Source organism: Micromesistius poutassou (assembly GCF_964030765.1).
Source record: "Micromesistius poutassou genome assembly, chromosome: 11".
Taxonomy (NCBI): domain Eukaryota; kingdom Metazoa; phylum Chordata; class Actinopteri; order Gadiformes; family Gadidae; genus Micromesistius; species Micromesistius poutassou.
In genome coordinates, this window is record NC_140281.1 from 10070888 (window position 1) to 10093727 (window position 22840).

Here is a 22840-nt window from a genome sequence, read left to right on the forward strand (position 1 = left end):
GAGCAATACGCAACATTGAAAAAGGAGGCAGGGCAAAGAAAAATGAGGAGAAATAAATCAATGAACCCAATCTGTGGCTTGCGACAGGGTAATGAAAGCTATTTATTAGCCTATTTTCCTCTCTCGCTCCTTTGCAACATTTCTCTCTTTTCTGTCTCCATCCCTCCCTCTACCATTCTCATTCGGCCATACCTCCTCTCTCTTTACTCTATCCATTTGTTCATTCAAGACCACTCTAAGCTAGGATTCACATGGGGCTGCTAACCCTCTCAACAACTAACATATGGACTTTGTTGACTTTTATTTCTGTGATTTTTTTGGAGCTTTTAACCTCTTTCACTGAAATAATTGTATGATAATTGAACTCAAGATATCTACATATACTATGATAGTCATGAATTGCAGTAGCACTTCAGAATGGATGTATTTTTGTACTATTTAGTGAGGATTTAGGGGGTTCAGACAGTAGAAGCAGGTAGAGTTAGGCATTTTGCTCTAAAATGCCTGCAGTCAGTAGGCATTGGGATCGAACTCAGACCATTTTGTCTGAGTGGAACCACCAGGACCACTACATTATCCTGTCTAGACTTTTAACTGTATGTTAATAACTCTGTGGTCATTAGTGCTTACAACTGTGTCATTTTTCTTTGAAATTGCATTTTATTGTTTCAGTATGACCAGTCAGTGTTACGGAAATTACAATCTGTATATTTTATTCGGTGACTAACCCCATAATCAGTAACTGTTAAGAGCAGAATGATATTAAGTTGTACTTAGTTCACAGTAAATAGAGGGGACGTTGCCATTCATTATTACTTTTAGTCCAATGCTAGCTACTAAATACACGTTACACAATTCAAAAGAAACAACAAATACAGGGAGAAATCTACTGAACTTTTTTTTTTTTTTTAATATGCTGGGGAATATATAAGTAAAATATCAACATGGCAGCATGCACTGAAAAAAGTGAGTGTGTAGAGTTTGCCTAAAGTCTGTGGCAACCAAAAGCAGCAGCACAACACATTTATTCCAACATCTTAAACTGAGGCAGTGTGGGAGATTTGTGTTATTTATTTTGCTTTTGTTAATCATTGCTATTCTTCAAATAAAATCCAAACTTAAAAATATATATTTTTATATTAAAAAAAAAAATTATTATTATATTTTTAATTAAAAAATAATAAAAAGGGCTGGGCGATTTGGCCTTAAAATAAAATCTCTGATTTTTTCAAACCAATATATATATATATATATATATATATATATTTGAAAAAAACCAAATCGCCCAGCCGTAGGAACTAGACAATGAAATAATAGAGTTTGGGGTATTTAGAGTTCATGCTGCAGGTTCATGTGGTGGTCAGCCAGGCTGAACGCCCTGCAGGGAAGATTGTTTCTCACCTGTTGCCACTCACTTCCATCTACACAGGGGGGGAAATTGATCAATTAGTAGCAGACTGGTGTGTGACTCAAGTGCAAGTGTGTGTGTGTGTGTGTGTGTGCGTGTCTGTGTGTTAGTGCAAAGATGTCAACATTTATCTTGTGTGTGTAAGTGGATGTGTAATGGATGTGTGTACGTGTCAATGTGTGTGTGTGTGTGTGTGTGTGTGTGTGTGTGTGTGTGTGTGTGTGTGTGTGCGTGCGTGTGTGTGTGTCTGTGTGTGTGTCTGTGTGTGTGTGTGTGTGTGTGTGTGTGTGTGTGTGTGTGCGTGTGTGTGCTAATTTGTCTGCTTCTCTTCCTGTGTTCCGGGTTTGTTGTCATATGCCGTGCGTCACGTTGCTTGCCAACCATGCACAGTGTGAACAGATGTTGGAGACTCCCACAGTAGAGGTATTATCAAGGGGCCTCGGCTCTGAGACGATATCCACGGCGTTGCCAGCATTACGGCCTCATAAACACAACAACACAACTTAAAGGACGCAGGTTCACGCGGTGCAGTCAACGCACACCAGTGCTGCCAGAACACTCTCAATAAGGAGAAACGCACAACGTAACGCACGGTACAAATGCACAGAAAAATTGAACTTTCAAAAGAATAACTAAAACATAATTGCATCCTGACAAATCCTCACAAATCCTCACAAATGCACACATGCATACTCTACACATTCTCTCTCTCTCTCTCTCTCTCTCTCTCTCTCTCTCTCTCTCTCTCTTTTATGTTCATGCTAAGAAAGCAATGGACACACAACTCAGCTATTTCTGGGAGAATGTCAGGAAACAGCATGAAATACTTTCATTCTTTCCCTGCCTGCCTGCCTGTCTGCCTGCATATCTGCCTGCATATCTGCCCATCTATCTGTCAGATATAATAACCATCTGTCTGTCTGCATGCATGTCTGTTTATCTGCCTGTCTGTCTGCTGGCTTGCATGTTTGACTTTCCGCCCATTTGTCTCTCTGTCCTGTCTGTATGACTGTCTGTTCACCTGCCTATCTGCAAACCTGCTCCTCCCTCTGTCTCTCTGTCTACCTGCATGCCTGTTTGCATGTCTTTCCCCTGTTCCTCTGTCTCCCTGCATGCCTGATTTTCGTGTCTTGCTACCTGCTCGCTTACGCATCGACATGGTTCTCTGGGTTGTGTTTCTGCATGTGTTCACAGAGAGCACGCTACAAGGCTGCTACAGCTCCAGCTCTATATTTAGACACTTCCTGTCACAGACGAGGAGAGGAAGATGAGCGATGACACAGAGGTGAAAAAGGAAAGGTCAACGCCGTCAATTTTAATTTCCCCCTCCCGGCCCCCCGATAAGGCTGACTCTCTTTCATGTACTATATGCTATCATTTCAATACTCCCCTCCCCCCAGCCAGATGAAACAAACATAATCTGCTGGAATGAGCATACTCTATGCCGTCAATCAAATGTACACACTCAAAATGATGTGTAACTGAAGGGCACTGACATGACGCACAGCGATGACAAATGTACATACCACAGAAGCATGGGGTTCGCTGTCATGGTGTGAAACCCATACAAATGAAAGGGTGTCTCATGTCACCTTTGCTTTAACGTACGTGGCATAGGTAGCATTAATAATGTGATAATAAGTGAAGAACCCTGTATGGTAGATAACACACACACAAGGTCTGCTCATACACACTCACGGTCAACAAACACACTTTGTGCATTAGAAAACATATATAATCTATAAATATATATGATCAGTTATGAAGGAATATGTGTGAGGAATATGTGTGTCGGTCTTGAACCGACATAAATCTCCATTAAATGGCTCTGGGGTAACTGTCCATGGTGCTGAATGTGTGTCAACGCCATGGCCGATCAATCAGCCTTAGTAGACGTCTGTCAGCTTCCTATCCATTAAGACTACGCTGCTCTGGTCCTAATGGACTACAACTATGTCACTCAGTGACTTATGTGCTCTGTCCGTCCGTCCCGGTCATGTTATGGTGAATGCCACTCTAAATGTTCGGGCGTGCGCGCGCGTGTGTGTGTGTGTGTGTGTGTGTGTGTGTGTGTGTGTGCATTACATGTTGTTACATTACACTGTGTGTCATTGTTGTGTGATGATCTGTGTTAAGTGAATTGTTGCCTACTCTCTTTGATATACAGTTTCATGGCAAATTATTCCTCCCCCTTGGAAAATAAAACTAACTAAAAATTTTTGCAAATTATTAGAATAAAGCCTTAATGCTTACTGAACGGTGGCTTGAATCAAAACCCATCTTTCATGTTTAACGATTTAGACATGCCTTTTATACAGAGAGCATGAAAAGGCATGAGAAGGCTCAGCTTATTTGAAGTCACATTAGTCATACCTTTACAACCGCAAATGCGAGGACATGACATGTAATGGCCTTTAATGACAGAACCATAACCAGATTCATTCCTTATCTCGCCCCGGCTGAATTACGTGCTGTGGGAGCATAAAGAGCCTATCAGCATGTGTGTCTGCAGACAGGAGGCGGGCATCAGGCACAAGCTCAATTTGATTGGCTGATGCTGTGCAAGTGTGGGAGGAGAAGTCGATAGACACTTATAGGGTTTGGTTAGTTAATTTGACACCGCTGATATTATCTCAGTGCTAGCAATTCAGGAGAGAGAGGTCTAAGCCTCACTAGTATTGATGAGAACAATACACCGTCCAATATGATTTGAATCATTAGAATTTCCTATGAGCTGGAGACATAGGGAGAGAATCAATCGGATCAAACGTAAACAAAGATGTAATATTAAACAGCTTCACCATGAGTGCTAAATATATGTTCAACTCTGGAGAGAGGAAATACAATAATGTGAAAAATTAAAAACATTTGACCTACTTTGTTTCTACCTTGCCTTGTGCTGTCATATTTTGTTAAACCTACTTATGTTGCCTTTTTTACATTGGTTGTAATGCTAGAGTTCATGAAGTAAAACTAAAATATACTGTGATGTTTGGACAATCATTTAATCCAAATCGGAACCAAATTAAAATCACAGTTCAAACCTAACAGCTACAATTAATGCCATTCATATATTATGGTCTAAAGGTCTACATCTTGATGGATTTGTTGTATGCTGTATACCTACTGTATGTGTGCTTTCAATCGTATCTACTGTTTTAGACATGCATCAAAATTGATTTGTTGGTCACATTGATTTAATTGTCTGCGTTTAACATGATCATTGAATTTTGTAGTATTTTGTACAGTATTTTGTATTTAACAAACGGCACCTAAAACCCATTTGCTTAAAACTAAATTTCCCAAAAGTATATTCCTCATATGCATCAGCACATTATGATTGGTTCTCAAAGCTCTAATTGACAATGCTATTTGCTTGCTGATTTAGCTTGAAAGCAATGCGACAAAGGGATTTCTGGTCCCACTGCAATTTGTAAAACATTTATTTTGTGTCAGTATTCCCATCAGTCTACACAGGGTATGTCCCTAAACTAGGAGACGCAGTATGTTCCCAAATATACACATTATGATTAATTTCACTTTATTTTGTTGATGTCTATGGTGTGGTCAGATGAATTGACTCGATGAAGTCTATGCAGATCGACAAAGCCACCTTTGACCGTATAACCAGGTGTCTGTTGTACTTAGTCAATCAGTTTCAGGTTCCTAACTGTATTTAAACGTAAAGTGAAAGGAGAAGGAGTTGAGTCAAATAAAGCATGATCTCCATGACCACCGCAGGGCTGTGTACTAACCCAGGAGGCCAGAGGGAGTAAGAGAGCTGCTGGATTTATACACACCACACACCCTTCTATCTCTCCCTGTGACATGACAGCCAAGCTTTATTCAATCACAACAACACACACACACTCAAACACACACAAAAGCACACATGAATACATACGTGCACCAACCCGTAGAAAGTAGGTGCTCAACAAATAACATACATAGCAATTAACATACGCTAATTAATTGGCGATGATGGCATGCGATAATAGAGAAATGTATAGAGATCTATCCCAGACAGAAACACAGACACTTGCCTAAGAAAAAACACCTCTATATTGAAGAATACACAGTAGAGTATCAAAGTATCAAATATTCATATGATCAGGTGACTCAAAGAAATCACTTAAAACGCAGCAAGTAGTCTCTGCTTCCTAAAAAAAGAAGCCTGAAGGCTGAACATCTAACCTATCCCTGCAGTCCTCCCACCATGCTCTATCCTTCCTGCCTAGTTAGCACATTCTCACTCACGTTTTCTGGCTGGAGCTCTCACTCAGTCATCGGAACACAAAGGTTAGACTTCTAATTGGGAAACATAATGAAGTAGAGTTGGTGTGGACCAGTACATTTATCACCAGGGTGTGTGTGTGTGTGTGTGTGTGTGTGTGTGTGTGTGTGTGTGTGTGTGTGTGTGTGTGTGTGTGTGTGTGTGTGTGTGTGTGTGTGTGTGTGTGTGCGCGTGTGTGTGTGTGTGTGTGTGTGTGTGTGTGTGTGTGTGTGAGAGAAAGTTTGTGGGTGTGTCTGAATCCGTCCATGCTTCTAAGTGTGACTATGTGCCTCTGTGCTTGTGAGTAGGTGTGTGTGTGTGTGTGTGAGAGCCTCAGTTCTCATGGGCCTATATAATTGTTTCTCCCCCACTCCATCTAGCTGATGAATGCAGCTCTCAGCAGGGCGGGGGACGGGGGGGGGGGAGGGTTGTCCTCGGAGCGACATCGCTCTAAGGACGTGCCGACGAAGAGCGGGAGAGAGAGTTCCTCACTGTGGGAGCTGAGGAAGACACCTCCTGCAGGCCTCTAGATGACAACGCGGGTACCGCACACAGCGGAGGCATAATGCCGCACTCATCATCTCAGGGTGTCAGGCGGTACGTACCACATGCTGCTCCGGCATGCCTTCAATCAGCGTCACACACACACGCATGGATATAGACACGCACACACATATGCGGACACACAAACACACATAGGCGTGTTGAGTTCACAAATCTTACAGAACATGTAAGTCACCAATTAACACAGACTTGTTGCATAACAATATACCCTCCGCGTGACGGGGAGGTAGTGTGTTTATATGGAGAGAGAGAGAGAGAGAGAGAGAGAGAGAGAGAGAGAGAGAGAGAGAGAGAGAGAGAGAGAGAGTTGACGAGCATGTTCTGACTGAGACATATAGACTCAGTCACACACACACACACACACACACACACACGTAAGGCAGGTCCTGGATACCTGATGCTGCTCATGCTGCCAGCGTCGGAGCCCAGCTTGCAGCGCTCCAGCTGGGTAGCCACGATCTGCCGCTCCGCCTCCAGCTCTCTGGTCAGACGCTCAAACTGCAGCTCCTGTGGCCAGAGAGAGACAGCGCGAGATCGAGTTAGAGATAGAGTGAGCGATGGGGGGGGGGGGGGGGGGGGGGGGGGGGTGTGGGGGGGGGGGGGGAAGGAGAGAGAGAGTGAGAGAGAGAGACATATGACATCTTTTGCAGCAGTTTCTATCTTCCCCTCTGCACCAGTAGACAACAATAGACAGAACCTGAGCGCTGGATCCTGTGGGTTCTCCACACTTAGTCTTGGACCATTTATTAGTGTTTGCCCATTTCCCCGTGAGCAATGGGGGCTTAAAATGGCTGGAAGCAAAAAGAGATCCCACATGCATGAGTGAGGAGATGTTATGGAGCACTGTCAAGACCGCTGTAACACACACTTCTACATACAGACTAAACTTCCATTTTTTACAACAGCTGCTTTAATGAGTAGCACAGTGGAGATATGTCTAGTTATTGTCATGTTCGGCAATATCTTACAAAAATGTGTTTTTGCCTGTTATTCAACAACCACGCAGCTCAGAAAGAACCAGTGTGCGCATTTGTAGTCCATATAGAGTTGTGTTTGTTCAGAGTGTGCATGACTGTGCCTGTGTGTGTGTGTGTGTGTGTGTGTGTGTGTGTGTGTGTGTGTGTGTGTGTGTGTGTGTGTGTGTGTGTGTTTGTGTGTGGTTGGTCAGTATCCTAATGCATTAGCTATTTATGTGACTTAATGGTGCATCGGTGTATCAGTCATCCCCACTTTAAGCCAGACAGTGGAGCTTTCACGCCACAAGATCTAAGTGTGTGTGTGTGTGTGTGTGTGTGTGTGTGTGTGTGTGTGTGTGTGTGTGTGTGTGCACACGCAAAGTTGCCAGTGTGCATGTATGCCTCTGTGTGTTGCTTCCCAGTTAATCACAGCCACACAGCAGATCGATATTGCAGCAAACTCAACTGAAAAAGGATTGTGTGCGTGTGTGCGTGTGTGTTTACGTGACTGCATACGTGCGTGCGTGTTTGGTGTTTGCTTGCAGGGGAGAGGCTGAGAGCAAAAATAGGAGCGAGAAAGAGAGAGCGAGAGAGAGAGAGAGAGCAAGAGAGAGAGAGAGAGAGAGAGAGAATGGAAGTTAGAGGGAGGCCGGTCCGAAAGCCATTTGAGGCGCTCAATGGAATGATCCTCGCGGTCCCTATCTCTATCTCTTCGACCCCAATCCCCAGGGTGCCATAGACACTACACCCCAGCATGATTCAACCTCATCTATCCTCTCCTTTACCTCTCCCCCAGACACACACACACACACACACACACCTGATCACTACATATCGGCAGGCACACCTTTCTCTGCCCCCTCCCCTGTCGCCAAACTCCAGGATCAATGTCCCTAAGAATTCTGGGAAGTAGACGCTTTCATTCGATGGAACCCGATGTGCTGTTGGATGGGAATCCTCAGTCTCATATAACCATTTGTACCCTTTTATCCATTCATACTTTAATACACACACAGCACACGCGGTGTAGAGCTCGGCATTTCCTGGGACTTTCTTGTCTGGACGCCTTTGTGTGGTTCAGCCACCCATGTGATGGGCTCAGTGCATGACTGCTGCCTGCCGTTTAAGCCATAATGGTAAACGTCTGCGGTGTATTGGTAAATTACGGCTTTAGGTTAAAAGCTAGGCGTCACCACTTGGCTGCTGAGCAGTTCTTCGCTAAAAGCGATAGTTATGCTAATCTACAAGGCATTATGGAAATACCGCAGCAGCCTATATGTGCTGAAACACTGCGTGAAGTTGTCTGAACAATTTTTCAACACGTTGAACTATCTATGTCATATTTGTCGTAAACATCTGTCAAGAGCTTTTAAATCCCACGCTTTTAACGCCTCCGGATAAGTTATGTTGATCGATGGCTATGCAATGCCTTCCTGGCAGATTGAGGGAAGCAAGACATTCGCTAAGTGAGTTACGTGGAGGAGGATCTGAGAAATCGTTTCAATTACTAGTTTCCTTCAACACGTGTGGGTAAAAGGACGTAGTGTCGGCAGTGTTTTGGAAATCTCAAGTCCGCTGAGGGGAATGTAATTGGCGTAGTTGGACAATGTTTTTTGGGAGTGTAAGAAAAAGAAGAAAAAAAATCATAAGTTGAAGTCTTCTTGAATGTAGATGCAAATTGATTCTCATGAGAGCCTTCCTAGAACAACAAATACAGGCATTGATTGCTGCTGTTTGTACCAATAGAACTCAGGAAGTTTCTTGTTCCAACAACTTGTTCCAGTTCATGCAGAACTGGAAATGTGTTATGGCACGCTTGGAAAATCATTAAATGTCCCATGGCATGAAATTTTCACTTTATGAGGTTTTCTAACATTAATATGAGTTCCCCTAGCCTGCCTATGGTCCCCCAGTAGCTAAAAATTGCGTTAAGTGTAAAACGAGCAGTAGGTATCTTGCTCCGCCTTTGAAAAAATTAACACTCAAACGCACAGATTTGGGATCTGGTTCCATATGTCGTCATATGGGGCCAGGTTACCTCCCCTTTCTCTGCTTGGCTCGCCCAGAGAATTTAGCTAGGACCATGCGAGCGCCACATGTGTGTGTGTGTGTGAATACACACACTGTAACGCAAGTGTTCTTTGTTATTTGGATAACCGTTCTGCTATTGGTGTTATGGCGCATAACACGCAACACAATAACGCAAGCTTGCATAAAGCTCCCATTTGGTGAAAAGACTAGACTGCGTCGGGTTCTCTGAGGTCTCTGGTATTACCACAACGAGATTCATAGTGCGGGTTAACTCGGCCATGGTTGAGAAGGAATTGGGAACCGCGACATGGAGGAGAAAAGGATTGTTGCCGGAGACCCACTGCCCGCTGCCCGTTGCCCGGGGTTGTCTCCCGCCGGAGCCCCGCTGCCCCAGTAACGGTCAGCGAGACAACCCCGGGCAACAATCCGTTTCTCCTCCATTTCGCGGTTCAGTCTGTACTTAATATTGACGTGGAAGTGGAAGAACCAGAGGCGTCTGAGAACCCGACGGAGTCGTTTGAGTTTCCTAATATCAACCGGCGGAGCAAACAGCTTTTGACCATGATAATATATATTATATTATATAGATATCTAAATATAATATGATATTATTTAGATATAGAGCTCCAGGACTCCCAAGTCCCGCCGGAGCACCCGGAGTGTTCAGTGTTCCACTGTAAACACCAGCGCATGGTACCGTGGTACCTGAGCACAAGCTGCTCAGGGCCACACCCCCACCCTCCACCTCGACCCGCCTCTAAAAACGGCACGTTTGTGGAGAGCTCATTGTGGGACTGGCTCGTAATGGCTGTAACTCTGCACCAAGGCTGAATTTCTTGAACGTCTTCAAGTACTGTATTAGGGGCCCACTAACACCTATATTAAAGAATCCATAAAATAGCATGCCATGGGACCTTTACACAAAAACTGATTCAGCTTCAGAAATTTCATCGGCAGGTTTTTGCGAAATGCATATGTTGCAAATTAATAGAAAAGGTTACATCACAAAGTACTAACCTTGCTTACAAATTTGCTGTCAAGTCCTTAAGTCACACTTTAAACTGTATCATACTGTAACGCTCAACATGATTGAACCAGATAATTCCTGAAACATAAAAATCTGTATACTAGGACAAGAAAGGTAAGATTACCTTGCCAGCCGAAGGGAATCAGAGCCATGGTGATCCTGCACTTTGGTGGAGCTCCCTGCTTTACCTCAGTGAGTTGGTCTCAAAAATAGGCATGGTGTAGGATTCCACAGCATAGTGTGTGTATGTGTGTGTGTGTGTGTGCTTATGCTTGCTACCTACTACTCTCTCCAGCCAGAACAAAAGTGCATGCAACAAAAGTCGCCATGGCAACCATGTGGTCCCGCCCCCCTGCTGAAGTTATTATCCAGTAGGTCTCGACTCTTCTCCACATGCAAGCACACACTCATGTCTGCAGACACACAGACGCACATATGGACACACACACACACACACACACACACACACACACACACACAGCTTCACTGACCTATCACGTACCTGCTCATCCCGGAACATACACGCACACTTGAACTTTTGTGCGTGTGCATGTGACCAGGTAGTTGTTGGTCTTGTCAGCCCATGCGTCTCTTCTAGGAATGATAACTATATTAACATTTTAATAACTAGTCATGTGTTAATAACAGTGGTAATGGGAAATAGAAATGCCCACCTCAGCACTCAGGTGTACTATAAAAAAGTTATATTGTAAACTCCACCTTGTATAAACTATGTTTGAGTGATTCAAATTCCCATGGAACATTGTGATCAGGTTAATGATCATGGCAGGATCATTAATATTATACAATCGGATTTTAACAAAAGCATGTTGGAGGTCCAAAAAAATCGCTTGGATAAAGTGTGAGATAGTCAGGAGTCAGACTTGAGTCAAAGCTACACTTGACCAATAAGGGAGCTGCAAAGGAGTGAGTCCAACCCTATTGGTTCTCCCAGTAAGGCTGGTTCAAATGACCAGTGCTCTAAGGTGGTGAGTCTGTTCCTTTTCCCTCTTCAGCCACACACCACAAATTGATTAAACTGGTGATGTTAATTTGACCTACAAGTAAAAATGTAATTGACGTAGTTAAGTGAGATGCATTCATTCATTCATTCATTCATTCATTCATTCAATGAAAGATTTTGCTCATGCAAGAGTAAATCATTTAAACAGAATGGCTTGAATAACAACTATAAATATTACTATATGTACATATATATATATATATATATATATAAATTCTCCTTTTAGTTGGAATGCAGAGAGTATTCAGTCCTTACTTTGCTCTAATAATATCCATACACAGTGTGAGTGAGTATATGTGTGTGTGTTTGTTTATGTATTTGTGTTGGTGTGTGTGTGTGTGTGTGTGTGTGTGGATCTGTGTCGACCAGCCATGAGGTCCTAGCAGTATGAAGTGGCCTATGAGTAGCTATTAACACCACTTGGTATTTCTTTAGTATTCTCTTTACAAAACACAAAAACATCATCAAACCAAGAAATGACCTTCTCGTTTTAAATCTCTCTCTCTCACTCTGTCCCCGTCTTTTGCCCTATCGCACTTGCCCTATGCCAATCAATACAAAGAAATGAGTAGTGAGACAAAAATTAGTGGAATAAAGGAAGAAGAATGGCGCCTGAATGGTGCCTGATAAAAAGGTCACTAGTCTCCCACTCCCCATGTGCATACTAAACACCAGCCCCCACACACACCACCACCACCCCCACCAGCCCCACGTGCACACAGATCACTCAGTTTTCTCTTAAGCTCCATAAATCCGTTCCACTTTCACACCTCCTCCTCCCCTTGTTTCCGTATTTTTCAACTTGCTCTCTCTCTCGGTCTCTGGCCTTAAAAAGGCTTGAGTTAAGTCTTGGTTCCTCATGCTACCAGCATGAGCATTGGAATTGACCAGAGGGTAAATGGAGGTCTGTGGCAGCAACTCAAGGCTACGTGGCTGTGGTGGGTATTTCCTCGCTGTAATAAACTCCCAGCCACCCACCACTCAACTTTTCTTGACTCACACTGTGCTTTTCCCTGCTATTTTCATTATGCTCCTTGTATTGTCTTGCAACCAATGTTAATATGAACCATTCATTGGCACAAGGTGTGTTTAATATTTGTATGGGCTTTTTCGGTCCCTTTATGGATGGTTGGTTGAAGGAGAGGAAACGGCATGTAGGATAGGACCACAGGTGGGAATCGAACCCTACGAGGCATAGTACATACATGGTCGCAGGTTCAACCACCAAGCCATCCAATAGTTACTTAACGTATGCAGTATCACTTTTGCTCACTGGCCATTTTTAACTTTGAATATGTTAAAGATGAAAGAGGCAAAGGGGGGAAGGGGGGGGTGGAGGTAGGGGAGGGGAGAAGGGGCAGAGGGGGAGGCAGAACAGAGGAGACAGAGATGTCTTTGTTAATGACAGTTACTTGAGACTTCTGCAGGTGGGGGGCAGAGAGGGACACCTGAGCCACTCTTTCTGTTAGTGTGTGTGTGTGTGTGTGTGTGTGTGTGTGTGTGTGTGTGTGTGTGTGTGTGTGTGTGTGTAATATGCCAATGGCTGGTGTTGGGGGGGATGTTCATCAAGAGGGACAGAACTAGACAGATTACAAAATAGCCTGACCATGTTAAAGACATCTTTCTTGTATCTTGACCATGTCTATTGTGAACCCAAGTCCTAATAGTGGGTGTCATGTTATCTGCCCAGAGAGAGAGAGAGAGAGAGAGAGAGAGAGAGAGAGAGAAAGAGTCCAGTAACACACACACACACACACACACACACACACACACACACAGAGACAGAGAGAGAGAGAGACACACAGAGATGGAGACAGAGACAGAGACAGAGAGAGAGAGAGAGAGAGAGAGAGAGATTGTGTGTGTGTGTGTGTGTGTGTGTGTGTGTGTGTGTGTGTGTGTGTGTGTGTGTGTGTGTGTGTGTGTGTGTGTGTGTGCATGCGTGTGTTTGCATTTTATTTGTTAAATGGAGCCTCGCCATGATAAAGTATGGCGCTTAACCAAACTTGAAGTGGAGAGAAAACTTTTCTCTGGTTTGTTGGAAAACACTGCTACTACTTGCTATTTCTTCATAAATCTTTAGGTTATTTTAAAAGGTTACAAATATCTATACATGTGTTGTCGGTTCACTCAAAAGCTACTTTGAAATTACCCAACATTCTGTTTGTACAGAGAAATATTCACTAGTCGCTTTGGCTCGTCCTCTAAAGAGTAGGATGCGCCTAACCTTCCGTCTGTAGAAGGAACACGAAGGCAGTCCCACCTTCCGGGGGGCTAACTCGGCCAACTATGAAGGAGTGCCGCCATTCTCTTTGGCTTACAAATCCCCAACTTACCTTTAGATTGACTGCTAACTCCACCAACCACACTCTCAACCATATTCTTCTGTTTAAATAATTTTGATGCTAGCAGTGTTTCAGATAAAAAATATTTATTATTAAATGTGTTTATTTTACCACTATTTAAAATGCTAATATTGAATTTGTTTGTTACTGATTAGTTACAAATAATATTTGTGTTTGTGTCATTTTTTCAATTCCCCATCTGTTCAACTTTGCGGCATGTAACTTTAGGTTACACATGCCTATGTGGATTGTGGACGGGAGCACACTCGATAAGTGTGTTAATGTGATGTTGCTTGTGAGTGTGTGTATCCGAGAGTCTCTCAGTGCTTCACACACTCAACATCGTTGTCGTGATGTCGTACTTCTTTGCGTGAACGTGTGTTTGCTTGAATGTAAAGTGGACTTGCGCTGTGTGCAGCTGTGACAGCCATATGGCGAGCAGAAGTTACAAGGCAACAAACACAACATGGTTTCATTTCTTCCAACTTCCTTCCTGCATATGACTTCGGCAGTCGTCAACGTTATCACCACGAGAAATGCTTATTCTTGAAGATATGTACTTCTTAATTATCTGTTGCTATACTGGCCAAGCTTGACTTCAATTACTGCGCTGTAACTCCTTTAAGTGTGTGTTGTTTGGCTGTGATGATGTGTGTGAATATAAATGTCTATGCGTGTATGAGTGAGAGAGAGAGAGAGAGAGAGAGAGAGAAATAGAGAAATAGAGCAAGAGACAGAGAAAGAGAGAGAGTTTGAATGTGCGCGTGCGTGCATGCTTGGTGCGTGCATACGAGCTGATGTGTGATGAGCTGATGAGTCCTGCAGGGGGCTGAATGGGGGGATTGGGGGGTTGTCTTGCCACAGTTATGAAACGCACGCATAATGGCAGACAACTTTTCTATAATACGGCTGCACGTTGGGTACGAGAAAACGGCAGAGACTAAAACAAAAAAACAACAACAGGCGCCCGATTACCCCAAAGAGTGGCGCAACCAACCCGTGTAGATCAATCTCTTGCCTTTGTGTTTACTTGTGTTTCTTTTTTTGTACCATAATTCTAATTAAAGTGGATTAACAGAAATGCTTTTTCATTTTCAGAATATAGCTGCATTTTTTGACACATAAATAAAATTTATAATAAATCATCCAAAATACATTTTCATTTTCTTCTTCAATATTGTTCATTTTGTAACGTAATTAAAATGAAAAAGAAAAGGACATTTAAGATTTAATTTTCAAAAGATGCCCCGGCAAATAGTTACCAAAATTCAATTTGAAATGTCAAATTTGAAAATTTAAATACATTAGCAGAAAGGCATTTTCATTTCAAGGCCATTGCTGCATTATTTGACTCATAAATAAATTGAATAATATATCATCCAAACTGCATTTTAATTTTCTTCTTCAAGACTGCTCATTTTATGACACAACTAAAAAGAAAACAAAGAGGACATTGCTTTTTCGTTTTCATGCCCGCCCCCCCAAAAAAGAGTCCATAATTCAATTTGAATTCTCAATCCCAAGCGGCGCAGGAGAGTGACATCAGTGGCCGTTCTTCTCTTTCCGGGTTGGTTGAGCTCACCTGCACACAACATGGTGCTCCCTGACGCCATCTCACAATCCTTGTTAGACGGAGACTCTGATTTTGTTGCCTTTCCAGGGCAGCTACAGCCTCCCTCAGCAGCTCTGGCACAGATTTTGCCATGCTTGGGATTTTCCCGCTGTACCAGCGCACTCTACTTCACACTCTCCTCTTGCCCCAGCGTCAAATATGCACACCGACCCCTAACGTATTAGATGCGTATCACGGTCAGACTCGGAACTGAAGAAGAAGAACGGCCACTGACGTCACTCTCCTGTGCCGCTTGGGATTGAGAATTCAAATTGAATTATGGACTCTTTTTTGCGGGGGGCGGGCATGAAAACGAAAAAGCAATGTCCTCTTTGTTTTCTTTTTAGTTGTGTCATAAAATGAGCAGTCTTGAAGAAGAAAATTAAAATGCAGTTTGGATGAGCTATTATTAATTTTATTTATGAGTCAAATAATGCAGCAATGACCTTGAAATGAAAATGCCTTTCTGCTTATGCATTTTAATTTTCAAATTTGACATTTCAAATAGAATTTTGATAACTATGGCACTTGATGGCACTTGATGAACTTGATGAACGCACTTAATGCAGGTTGTATTCATTCACTGTACTTAATTGTGTAGCATGTACTTAATTGTGTTGGGGAATGGGGTTAGCCTGGCGATTGTTAGTACTTGCACTTGGTTCTATGAACGTCTTTACTGTACCGACGGCGATGTATTGTTTCACTTCTTATGACAAATGTACTTATTGTAAGTCGCTTTGGATAAAAGCATCTGCTAAATGCCCTAAATTAAATAAGTAAGTAAGTAAATGTAAATTTGCCGGGGCATCTTTTGAAAATTAAATCTTTTTCTTTTTTTTTTCTTTTTCATTTTAATTAAGTTACAAAATGAGCAATATTGAAGAAGAAGATGAAAATGCAGTTTGGATTTTCAGTCAGACCGTAGTCAGACCAATGTTGTCTGCAAATTGTGCAAGACCATCGTCCCCACCAAGACTGGTAATACAACCAACTTGTTTTACCACCTTAGCCGCTCTCACTCTTTGGAGCACAGCCGTATCCGACAACAACGGCCATCCACACCTGTTGCTGAATATGCAACACCACAAAAGCAGCAGCAGACCACCATGGAGAGGTACTCAGCATCAGTACCTTATGACAAAGCATCCAAACGCTATAAAGACATAACCCAGGCAGTGGCATATCACATAGCTAAGGATATGCTTCCACTCAGTACCGTCGAGAAGGCCGGTTACAAAAATCTCCTTCACGTGCTTGACCCACGCTACGTGATTCCAGGGCGAAAGTACTTTTCTAAGACTGCCATTCCCAAACTCTACACGATGTGCAGAGAATCTGTGCAACAAGAAATCGTGTCAGCCAGGTACTTTGCCACAACCTCTGACCTGTGGTCAAGCCGTACTTCAGAGCCATACATGAGCTTTCATAGACCAGGAATGGAATCTGAAAACCAGATGCCTCGAAACAGCATATTTCCCTGAAGATCACACAGGAGAAATTATAGCAGAAGGCTTGAAGGAGGCATTGTTGTCCTGGAGTCTAACTGAAGACAAAATGGTGTGCATCACCACAGACAGTGGGGCAAATGTGATCAAGGCGACTTCACTGAACGACTGGACCCGACTACAGTGTTTTGGCCATCGTTTGCACTCTGCTATTGGTGAGTAGCGTTGTCATTTTGATGGTAGTCCTTCATTTTGGTTCCTGTATTGATTTAATTAGCCAATACAATGAGATGAGCTGCTGCCCCCGTGACCCGACCCCGGATAAGCGGATGAGGATGAGGATGAGGAATGAGATAATAATAATAATAATAATAATAATAATAATAATAATAATCTTCTTCTTCTTCTTCTTCTTCTTCTTCTTCTTCTTATTATTATTTTTTTTTTTGTTGTTTTTATTATTATTATTTTTTTTTATTATTATTATCCATGAAAGCAGCTTTACATACTGACTTCCTGACTGACTCAACCTTATCTATTATCTATTATTTACACATTGTTACGTCATTGTTTTTCTGCAGGTGCCGCAGGAAAGGATAAAAGAGTGGACAGGGCTGTAGGGGTTTGCAAGAAAGTGGTCTCTGCCTTTTCCTACTCCTGGAAGAAAAAGAGTGCACTCTCCAAAGCACAGCAACGTCTCAATCTTCCCACACACCAGCTGGTCACAGAGTCACTAACCAGGTGGGGCTCAAGACAAAAGATGGTGGCAAGGGTCCTAGAGCAACAAAAGGCCATCACTGAAGTTCTGTCTTCTGACAAAAATAGTAGGCACCTGATCCCAACGTGGCAGGACATTGATGTCCTTGAGTCAATGAATGCAGCCTTAACTCCTCTCCTGGAGTTTACAGACTCCCTTTCTGGGGAGTCATATGTGACAGTCTCTTATGTGAAGCCTGTGTTCCACCTGTTCCGCTCCAAGTAAATGAGGGGGACACTCAACTCACAAAAGAGATGAAGACGAAGATAATGACCTATCTTGATGAGAAAAATGCTGGCCCTGACACAGATGATCTCCTTGACATGGCTACCTTGATGGACCCCAGGTTTAAAGTCCAGTACATCAGACCAGAGACGGTAGGGGCCATTAAAATGAGAGCAGTGTCTGAGGTAGTGAATGAAGACCAAGGCCAGTCACAGGCAGGGGCTTCTGATGGAGCAGCAGACCAAGGTGCAGAAGGAGGAGCTGTGGCTGCGGCTGCCACTGAACCACCTCTACCACTGGGCTTGAAGAAGAAACGCAAGTCATTGGGGAGCTTCTTCAAAAAGGTCTGAGGTAGTGAATTGCCTCTCACTGATGAACAACTAAGTGGAGAGTGAGCTGGAAAGGTACCTGATGTGCCCTGATACAGACGGTGAGTCTGAACCCCTGGACTGGTGGAGGCTCCATGAACACAACTTCCCCAGATTGTCAGAGCTGGCAAGAAAGTACTTGTGCATCCCAGCCACCAGTACCCCCTCAGAAAGAATTTTTAGTACTGGGGGTAATATTGTTTCGTGCACCAGGTAATATTGTCACATGCACCAAAAATGTTATTCACCAGAGGGTGAAATTTGCACTAAACTTGCAGTAAATAATATATATGAAGGTAGTTTTGAGAACTTTAAACACTTTTGATAATTGTTTTCATTCAAGTTTGCATTGTGATGTTAATTTATTCATCATTTAAAATAAACTTTACGTTTATCATTTTCTCCTGGTCCTTATTTTAAATAGGTCATAAAAATTATCAATAATTATCGATATCGACCGATATGAAACACTTATATTGTGATACAGTTTTCAGCCATATCGCCCAGCCCTAGTTTGGATGATTTATTATTAATTTTATTTATGTGTCAAAAAATGCAGCTATAGGCTTCCGGTTTGGACATGTAGGAACAAGACGTGCGATCGAGAGTCTCCTGAGAATTTGACCTTAATTACCTTAAAACTCCTATATACACAAACTTTCATCGAAGAAATAGTTTATTAAGTTTATTTTTTCATTTGCTATATTTTTTTGGGGTTGCTGGAACATGCCAAAGAAAGATTCTGAGACAAAGAAGCCCAGCCTAACGCTAAGTGACAAAGTAGCTGACACGGCGACCACTTCTAATGCCAACGACCTTGCAATGATGGGACAAAGAGGACATGGCTCTCTATCGGAAGGGAATTCAGTTCAGGCTACTCTACCCTGCGTGTTTACGTGTGACCTATGGAGGGGAAACATTTATGTTTGAGACACCAGCGGATGCTGAGACCTTCTACTCCCAAAAAGTTGAGAGAAACCTCAACATTCCGGCTTCTTCCGAACAGGAGGATTAACGCAACATCCATTCATCAACAATGGGTAAAGTAGTAAACTATAGTGGCTACATTTGAAACTAACTAACATACGGACTGTGGAGCTATAGGCTCCACTTTAGGGTATGTCGTGGACTGTTAAGGCATGTTTCAGTGGACCTTTGTTTTTGGTTTGTTATCTTTAAGCTTGTCTTTTTTTAATTTTTATTCATGAACATAAGTACTTTGGAATTATAGGAGGATTTTTTCTTTTTCCTCTTCATTAATTTTGTCAGAACTCAGGGGCTCTCTAGAGAGCAAGGTTGTTGAAAACAAAGGGAGTTTTTGGAAGCGCTTAGAGTTAGGAGTGAGCCTGCAGTCTGCTCTTGTTCTAGAGGCAGACATAGCAGGGATGGGGGCCAATTTCTAAGTCAACTAATCATTTATTTTGTACTGAATGGGGATTGTATACTGCTAAATGGGATTTTTTTTTGTTTTGTTTTGTATACTTATGTTTTTGGAGGTTATTGACGAATTATGGGGCGCACTTTCTTATTTTCTTTTTCTTTTTAACAGAATATGTCAAAAGATATAAATAATGTCAGGGCTGAAGTAGGTGCAACACCAACTTGTTTTATTACTTGGAATATAAAAGGAATGAATGGGCCAAATAAGAGAGCAAAGATATTTTCCCACTTAAAGAAATTAAATGCAGAAATAATATTTTTGCAAGAAACGCATTTGAAAATAGCAGACCAAGTAAGGCTTAGGAGGACAGAGTTTCCATTCTAACTTCAACACTAAAGCACGGGGGGCAGCAATCTTAATTCATAAAAAAGTATTTTTACGCCATCCCAAACAATCTGACCCCCAAGGACGATTTGTGATAGTATCACGGTCACTCTTTAACACTCCAGCAAGCATATACGCCCCAAATTGGGATGATGTCAACTTCGTAAATAAACTTACTTCTCTCATTCCGAATTTGAATTCACATAATTCTTGCTGGAGACTTTAACACTAATAGATCCAGCCATGGATCGCTCCAACCCTAAGACTTTAGCACGCTCCAAAATGTCTCAAGCTCTTAGTGAATTTGCAGATAAGACTGGTTGTGTTGATCCATGGAGGTTCTTTTATTCACATAAAAAGGAATTCTCCTATTTTTCACACGTTCACCATACATATAGTAGGATAGATTTTTTCTTTATTGATAAAACACTTCTTCCTGCGGTAAAGAAGGCAGAGTACTCTGCTAGTGTTGTGTCAGATCATGCACCAGTGTTTCTTGACCTTTTATTTGCTCAAAATCTGACACAGCGTAGCACCTGGAGATTAAATACAGCCCTACTGACAGACAGTCACTTTTGCAATCTCATATCGAAGGCGATAGATGAATTTATGCTATTTAACAAGTCAGACTCCATATCTCCATCTACTTTATGGGAGACGCTTAAAGTTGTTATAAGAGGGGAGATTATATCATACACTATTTCACTCAATAAAGAGAGAAAGCAGAAGGAACAAGAACTCATTGTGTCAATTAGAAGCATAGACCGGCAATATTCCACCACCCAGACGCCAGAGTTATATAAAGAGAGAATTGCACTGAAATCTCAATATGATTTATTATCAACAGAAAGAACTGAAAAACACCTGTTGTGGTCAAAAGGTCATTATTACAAACATGGGGAGAAAGCAGGCCGTCTTCTGTCTTATCAGCTGAAATGTAGAGCCGCATCTCAGTACTTCACAGTCATTGACCATAGATTAAAATTAGACATTGACAATAGATTGAAATTAATAATACTTAGAATAGAATTCTACTCAGAAATATATACATCTACATCCCCACAAGATAACTCAAACATGAGAACTTTCTTGGATAGTATAGATATACCTAATATAGATGCGGCTGCTAAAGACAACCTTGATAAGCCCATACATCTGCAGGAGATTGTTGATTCCATTCAGAAAATGGCTATCATGTGGAGTTCTACAAAAGATTATCTTCTCAACTTGCTCCTATCCTACTTGAAATGTTTAATCATTCTTTTAATCAGTCATTTACCACAGACTCTGACTGAGGTGTCCATCGCACTTCTTTTAAAGCCAGGCAAGGATCCACTTGATTGATTCTACCAACCTATATCCTTGTTAAACACAGATGTCAAGATTTTAGCTAAACTTCTTGCCTCAAGATTGGATAATGTAATATCCCAAATCATCTCAATGGAGCAAACCGGATTCATGAGAGGCCGTCACTCCTTCACAAATATACGCAAACTCTTAAATGTTATACATTCTCCAGCGTCCAGGGAGACACCTGAAGTTGTTGTCTCCCTGGATGCTGAAAAAGCATTTGATAGAGTTGAGTGGTGTTATTTATTTGCTGTCTTGGAGAGATTTGGTTTTGGCTCAGATTTCATTTCTTGGATCCGCTTATTATATACCGTTCCTAAAGCATCAGTAATTACAAACTAATTATCTTCCCATCTATTCTCTCTGTCAAGGGGCACACGTCAGGGATGTCCCCTCAGCCCTTTGCTATTCGCACTAGCTATTGAGCCGCTATCAATTAAGTTCAGAACGGCCCCCGACATCCTTGGAATCCATAGGATGGGAGCTGAGCATGGGGTTTCTTTATATGCAGACGATCTGCTGCTTTATATTTCAGATCCAGTGTCATGCGTTCCTAATATTGTTAATATTCTAAATTACTTTGGGCTTTTCTCAGGTTACAAATTGAACCTTTCCAAAAGTGAATGCTTTCCAATCAATAATCTAGCCCTTCAGATATCAGACAATAAACTCCCTTTCCATATGTCAAAGTCTGGCTTTAAATACTTAGGGATACAAGTCACCCGTGCTTTGTCTGATCTTTATGAAAATAATTTAAAATCCCTCTTACTCAAATTGGAAGCAGATTTAAAGAGATGATCTGTCCTTTATTTATCTCTTGCAAGTGGAGTTAATTGTATAAAGATGAACGTCTTACCTACATTTTTGTATCTATTTCAGTGTCTCCCAGTCTTTTTGTCCAACTCTTTCTTCCAGTCTTTAGACAAGTTAATGTCTTCATTTTTATGGGCTGGAAAAAATCCTAGAATTCGCAGAGAACTTTTGGAAAGACATAGAGACCAGGGTGGCCTAGCACTTCCCAATATGAAAAAATATTACTGGGTGTCCAATATACAAAAAGTTGTACACTGGTATCACGCTCCAGAACTGGATTGGTGCAAAATTGAGGTGAACTCTTGCACTTTTACCTCACTTTCTGTTTTAATTACAGCAAAATGACCATTCTCACCTTCCAAGTTCACATCAAGCCCAGTGGTAATTTTCACTCTTAAAATATGGGCACAATTCAGACAAAAATTCAAGCTTAAAGAATTCTCTGTATATAGCCCAATTTGTGACAACCACCTCTTCCCTGCAGCTAGAATCGACCACACCTTCACATTGTGGTGTAGGAATGGTCTTTTACAGCACTTTTACAGATCTTTCTGAAAAATTTCACTTACAGCAGTCAGACTTATTTAGATACTTTCAGGTCTGTCACTTTATTCAAAGTCAGAGTCCAACATTTACCACTTTACCAACAGATTCAGGACTTGGGAAGGTTTTGCGGGAGACAGCACAAGAGACAGATCTCAATTATCTCAAATATAATTACTTCCCTCCAAGAAACGTCACTAGACCGGCTTAGAACTAAAAGAACTTGGGATGGAAATATCTGAAGCAGTCTGGGACTGCGCTCAGGTTAGAGTTAATGGTACATCATCCTGTGCCTGTCTCAGCCTGATACAGTTCAAGGTTTTTCATAGAA

The 22840-nt window shown here is 42.0% G+C and overlaps 1 protein-coding gene across 1 annotated transcript in view; it reads right to left on the bottom strand.

Moving 5' to 3' along the window:
• ctnnd2a (catenin (cadherin-associated protein), delta 2a) overlaps positions 1-22840 on the bottom strand; it is a gene marked incomplete at both ends in the record, with an annotated part of 236799 nt that overhangs the window by 161221 nt on the left and 52738 nt on the right. Inside the window, one exon of the mRNA XM_084474908.1 lies at positions 6640-6752. Coding sequence (XP_084331034.1) covers positions 6640-6752 — 113 coding nt within the window. The remainder of the gene's footprint in view (positions 1-6639; positions 6753-22840) is intronic.